We start from the raw sequence: 6,000 nt of genomic DNA on the forward strand, positions 1-6,000 counted from the left end.
TGATGGCGCGTGGCTACACCGGGTGTTTTAAAAAAGGAACTCACGCTTGGCACTTGCCCCAGTTCTACCGAAGCGCTGAATAAACGTATCGTCCCGGCTCTGACCTAGTCCGCTTCAGCTCTTTTGAAGTATGTAAATGAGATGTCATTCAACTTCTACTGAATGTTTTAGATTGCGCCGCTAAATTCCCAGTCGCGTAAAACTAGTGTCGATATACCATTTCATCCATGAATGATATCTTGCGTGAGGTACAGCCCACATCAAGCTGTTGTACCACTGAACTACTTTCTGAGAATCGTTTCCTGAGACCAGGAATATGTAGCCATACCGAAATCGCAGTTTTCTTCAAACGGGATATACCGCTTGAGAAAAAACCAACTCGAAGATGGTCCACCACAACCGCGCGTGACGTCAGATAGGAAGCAACTTCTATAGGACGTGCCCATGTACACAGGGAAGCTTAAAACAGCCTCTTTTCATGCTGTTATCGGTACGATACAAAGTTTGAACAGGATCTTTGTCCGCAACATGCTCGGCACCCACGTTTTTATACAATGTTGGAAGTGCTATTGTTCGTAAATGAAATACGCTCCTACAGATGCATTTCCTACGGATTTCCTATTGCTAGTGCCGCGGCAAAGAAAGCCGACGCATCACTATAATTCACTTACAATGAAACCACCTAGCTGTTGATGCATGAGGGACTCCTGGAACTGCAGCGGTGACGTGTTGCAGAGATTTCTAGTTTCGAAATGGGGTCCAACGAAAATATAGTGTGCGATGCCTCCATTGCACCGTAAAGGGACTAGGAATGAATTTGTTCTCGTTTTGTTTTTTGGCAGGAGAGGTGTTTCTCAACAGGTAACTGGAGCTTTGCGAAAGGTTTTCTCACGAAATAATTTAAACGAAGTGCCGCCAGGAGCCGTCGTGCAAAGCAAATTTACCCTGTCGCAGCTGTGCCCGGTCCCGTAACCCATGACGGCGCCCCTGACCGCATGGTACAGGGTTGCCACTTTTCGCCACGAAAGATACAGTCTGAGTGGGTGAAATGAAAAGAGAGAGGAAGATGATGATGAAGAGAGATCCGTATAAGGAACAAGACTAAATACTAAGAACTAAACAAGGAAGAGTACTATGACAAATATGTTATTTTCGAAGATACACCTCACATATTTCTCGAAGGAACGCATTCTGAGAATACCGACAACACGCTGCCAGTATTGCCTTTCAACCGACATCCGGCACGACGGAATAACCGGTTAAATACCGGCCGGGTGGCAGCCCTACATGGCGCGACGCTCCTTTCTGCGAGCACTATGTAAATGCCACGTAACGGGGAGCCAGGTCGGAAGGTTCTAGGTAATGAGCTACGTCTCGGTAGCCAGTAAGGCTAAGGTATTTCATTTTGTGCAGAAGTAATGAGTAATGCAATGCGATTTACGTGGGTTGCAAGCTCACACATTGTCTGAAGCCAGCAGTTAGGAACTGTGCCTGGTACAGGCAAGAAATATCCCTGATCTATTTCTCTCTTTTTTTTTTTTACAACCTTTGGTACGGGCCAGATACCAAGACGGAGTGAAAGTGGAGTCCTTGAACACCAGCTCCTTTTACGCTGCAATGAATCTTATGATTGCTCAATATACAGGGTGTTTCACCTAATGTGAAAAAAGACCTCAGACCTCCGAAAGAAGCGATATGCCAGGAGGCGGTGTACCTACTTTCCCTTATCCAAGCCTCTGCTGATAACGGCAGCGTGGTTGCAACGCGAAGTTATCTGAAAGGAGAGCGAGAAGGATGCAGGAGCTACCGTGTGTCTTCCGCAGCATCTTACGTTTATTTGACGGAGAAGTGAGCTCCGCCGACAATTTTCCCGCTTCGAAACGACGTTTTTAGCGTTTTTCTTTTCTTCTTTCTTTCAGTTATTACCAAAGCAGTAGGGAATGTATTCTACAATGCAGTGGGGGTAAATCCACTGCCACGTAGGAAACGAAACTTACAGCCTTCAAGACCGACCTACTGGTGGCGGTGTTAGAGTATGCAAGCGTTGCATGGGATATTTTTACAACTCGTAACACCACAAAGATTGAGGCGGTGCAAAAGAAGTCGTTGCGATTTATATTTAATACATACAGACGAACCATGCGACGAACGCTGCGGACATGCTACATAAACGACGTAAAAGAGCTAGGCTAAAAACTTTGTACCTTGTCATGAACAGTAAGCCCAACACAGACAATGAGAGATTTATAACATTACCTGAGAGACGTCTGACACGCAATTCGAACTCACAGTATATCAGGCAGTACAGTCGGACTATCACGAAATAGAATTCTCTACCGGACGACGTTCGTCACGGCGAAAACTGTTGGGCACTTCATGTCAAAAATGCAATCATACTTGTAAGGGATTGTTTCAATGTGTTAGGTGTTTATTTAATTGTGTTGGTGTTTATTTGAGCGTTTTTGTTTGTAGTATGTGTTAGTATTTTGTGCTCTTGTACACCACACTCCTACTTGGACCTCTATATGGAGCATCCGAAAATAAATATTAAAAAAAACCTGACGTGGGCTTTTTGTTTCTGTCAATAAAAAAACACACACATGAGGTTGACTTGGCATATTTCATAGACCACTTGGGGAAAGTAAATTTGTCGCGAATTAAATTCGATAAAGCGCTCATAAGTGATGGCAAAATCTCTCACCAAGATAAATAGCGGTCACCCCATAATATTAAGACAAACAAATTTTTGATACGATTTTTTTTACGTTAAATGAAACACCCTGTATATGATGCCTACTTCTCTCATCTCTCGACGAAATCATTCATACGTAACAATTGTCCAGAAACTCATATGACTACCACCGGTATTGCATGTGGGGTAAAACTGTAATCACGCCATAAGCGCTTCAAACACAGCGGGGAACTGTGTTAGAGACTTACGTACGATGAAATGTAATGCCATTAGTTGACGAAAATAATGACATTTGTAATGTGTTTATTTTTTAAATTAGTGTCCCCGGACAATTAAGCATTGTAGAGGTGTACGGTGACCAATTGTAATGTCGTGAAAAATGTTAGAACTAATGCACAACAACGAAAATGGTTTCAGTTCATATTTACATAATTATATATGTGTATATACTATTAGGAATTCATTGTTCTTCCAGTGTGAGATCGCTACTTTCTAATGAAGATGAACACGCGATGAAACGCACGATGGTGCTACGGACGGTGCTGTTTTAAAATGTGACTGTGAAAGTAGTATATATAACGGAAAAGACCGAGTCTGCTTTTTTGTGGCGTATAGCGGTTCCAGTAATAATGCGGCTTTGATTAATGAGACAATTGCTTCGATTGGAATTAGGTATAATAAAAGAATCCCACGGTTCTGGATCTTTTATTACTCCTGCATTTCTACGCATGAAAAGTACCGAGTAATGCAGATCTTTACATTTCAAAAGCGTAACGAGTATTGGTAGTGCATTGCCAAAGCAAATTATTCTCTTCTCTTCTGTCGCAGGCACAACGGAGGACATGTACGACAACTTCACTCCCGATTCAGTGAACTACACCAATCTGATTCCTCCTGCCGAAGTGATCCCGATGCTTCTGAACCTCACAAACCGGGGCCCGCCTATCAAGTTCGCTCTACACTCCTCGGGTATGCCATGCCAGCCCTCTGGTGGTAACCATCATCGCCAACACGTTCGTCGTTGTCGTTCTGGCGCAGAGGCACATGCGCACTCCCACCAACATAGTGCTTCTCGGAATGGCCATCTGCGACATGATGACGCTTCTTGTGCCTCGCCCTGGTACTTCTACATTTACACACTCGGAAAATTACGCCCGCGTTCTCAGCCCTGCTTCCACCTGCTATGCTTACAACAGCATGAACGAAGTCATTCCAAACTCCTTCCACACTGCTTCCGTTTTGGTTGACCCTGGTCCTAGCGAGTCAACGGTACGTGTACGTCTGTCAACCCGACAACAGCCGTGACCTGGTGCACAGTGCCTCGCGTGCTTCGGAGAGTGTGTTGGGTAATGTTCATAGCGTTCGCGCATCCAACTTCCCCGCTTCTTCGACACGACATTCATCAACGTGCGCTTCTGGTGGCAAAATGAGGTCCCTGGGGGCTGCCTCATGCTCGTGTCCGATTGGGTGACGCACATATTCACCGCGAAAGTGTATTTCATTTTCTACTACGCTTTCAAGGTGATCTTCGTGATATCGGGCCGTGCACCGTGCTCGTGTGCTGAATATACTGCTGTTAGAGCGCTTAAGAGAGCACAGGAGAAACGAGCGAGGCTCTTGAAAGAAAACCGCAAGAGCGAGTGCAAGAAACTTCGCGACAGCAACTGCACCACCATGATGCTCATCGTCGTTGTCACTGTGTTCTTGGCCGTCGAAATTCCGTTGGCTGTGACCATTGTGCTGCATGTGCTCATCAACGCAACGGGTGTACAGTTTGTCTCCTATTCCGTCCTCAATGTTACCTTGCTCTTCACGAATTTTTTCCTCATGCTGAGTTATCCTGTCAACTTTGCCATCTACTGCGGATGAGTAAACAATTCCGTAAGACCTCAAAGATTTGTTCGTGGCTGGAGCCTTTACTACCAGAACCCAGAATTCGACGCGGTATTCGCTCGTGAACGGACCGAGAACCGTGACGAACGAGACAATCCTTTGAAAGTATTCCACATAGCGCCTCGCCGCCTACGTCTGTACGTCATTTGACGGGTGCATCGCTTCCCTGTACTCCTAGTGTCCAAACGTCCGCGCTGTTGTACTGATTCAGTGGCCTTAAGCACCCTGGTGTAACAACGTCGCGGTAACTCATACTGAGCAGACTCCTCCGTAGGCACCGTTATGTTATTTTACAGGTATTGACCACATCTGTGTGTGTAGTAGTTCAGGTGTGTTACGCACTGATGAGGGAAGCATGTTGGCTTATCGGTACAGTTGAAGACTCGAAAAGAAAGAAAGGAAATACCCGGAGGACGTATGATGTGAGAAGCAGGCGTGACCATGACTGAGGGGGTGACGTTACGTGCGATTTGTGATCATCGTGAAGTCTACGGAGAATGTATAAAGTTGTCGTCTGATGGTTGGTGTGCCTAAAGAGGACACAAAAACTGTTGTAAAAACCATTTGTTGTATTTCATTGCTTGAAGCTAAGTAAGTGAGTGTATTACCTCAGCGGCTTTCTGTTTTAGTAAGCATGTTGATTACACAGCCGATATTGCCCTTGTGCAAGTGAACATCTCGTGAGGATGAACACAGAGGCAGAATGCGTATCCCTATTTCTAAAACGCGCAGCAAGTGTAAAACTCATCTCTCGAAGTGCGGACGGGCGCATAACCTTCTGGATAGAATTATAGATGATTTATTTGCGGATTACCCATCACTGTTGTATTATTTGAGATATACAACTACTAAACTGATAAATCAGTGATTTTGAAGGCCGCCGCACTTACGACATTGCCTCAACGGTGGCCAGTTATGGCTGCCTTCGTCAAGGCGACGAAGCAAGCTTAGCAGAGCTAGCTATATCATGGAGTTCTGCCGAGTTCGGGGCCCCTTCGTTACCTTAATGAGCATCCACGATTGGCTAAGCCACCAGACTTAAAAACATCAAGCATGCTTTTGTTATTATATTGCAAGAAATTACATTTGTGATGTCTTATGTAAACAGAGCACTATCATATATTCTATTTATCGAGAACATGATACCAAAATAAATCATTACAATGGTTCCAACGTAGTTCCCTGTGTCTGTATGCAACACTTAAGCCAGAACGAATTAGATTAGATTAGAAGTAGAGCGAGAAAATGGAAACGTAGGTCGCACTGTGCGACCAGCTGTTCCACGACGCTTGATCTGTGAAAGCATTGAGTTATTTAAAGATTACTTCAACACGTATGTCCTTGAGGTAGTTCGCCAGGGCTACAGAGCGTAGGTTGTGGTGCTACTTTGGCCAGCTCCCGAGTACCTTCTCAAC

General features: G+C 44.9%; 1 protein-coding gene across 1 annotated transcript in view; it reads left to right on the forward strand.

Annotated features, from left to right (window-relative positions):
• The window catches only part of LOC135385293 (sex peptide receptor-like), a 480,167-nt gene extending 474,413 nt beyond the window's left edge, over positions 1-5,754 (forward strand). The window contains 10 exon segments of the mRNA XM_064614517.1: positions 3,521-3,649; positions 3,652-3,675; positions 3,678-3,803; positions 3,806-3,837; positions 3,839-3,931; positions 3,933-3,977; positions 3,979-4,062; positions 4,064-4,556; positions 4,559-4,579; positions 4,582-5,754. Coding sequence (XP_064470587.1) covers positions 3,521-3,649; positions 3,652-3,675; positions 3,678-3,803; positions 3,806-3,837; positions 3,839-3,931; positions 3,933-3,977; positions 3,979-4,062; positions 4,064-4,556; positions 4,559-4,579; positions 4,582-4,688 — 1,154 coding nt within the window. The 3' untranslated portion in view covers positions 4,689-5,754.
• The last annotated feature ends 246 nt before the right edge of the window (positions 5,755-6,000 follow it).

The sequence above is a fragment of the Ornithodoros turicata genome, chromosome 2, assembly GCF_037126465.1.
Source record: "Ornithodoros turicata isolate Travis chromosome 2, ASM3712646v1, whole genome shotgun sequence".
Classification (NCBI taxonomy): domain Eukaryota; kingdom Metazoa; phylum Arthropoda; class Arachnida; order Ixodida; family Argasidae; genus Ornithodoros; species Ornithodoros turicata.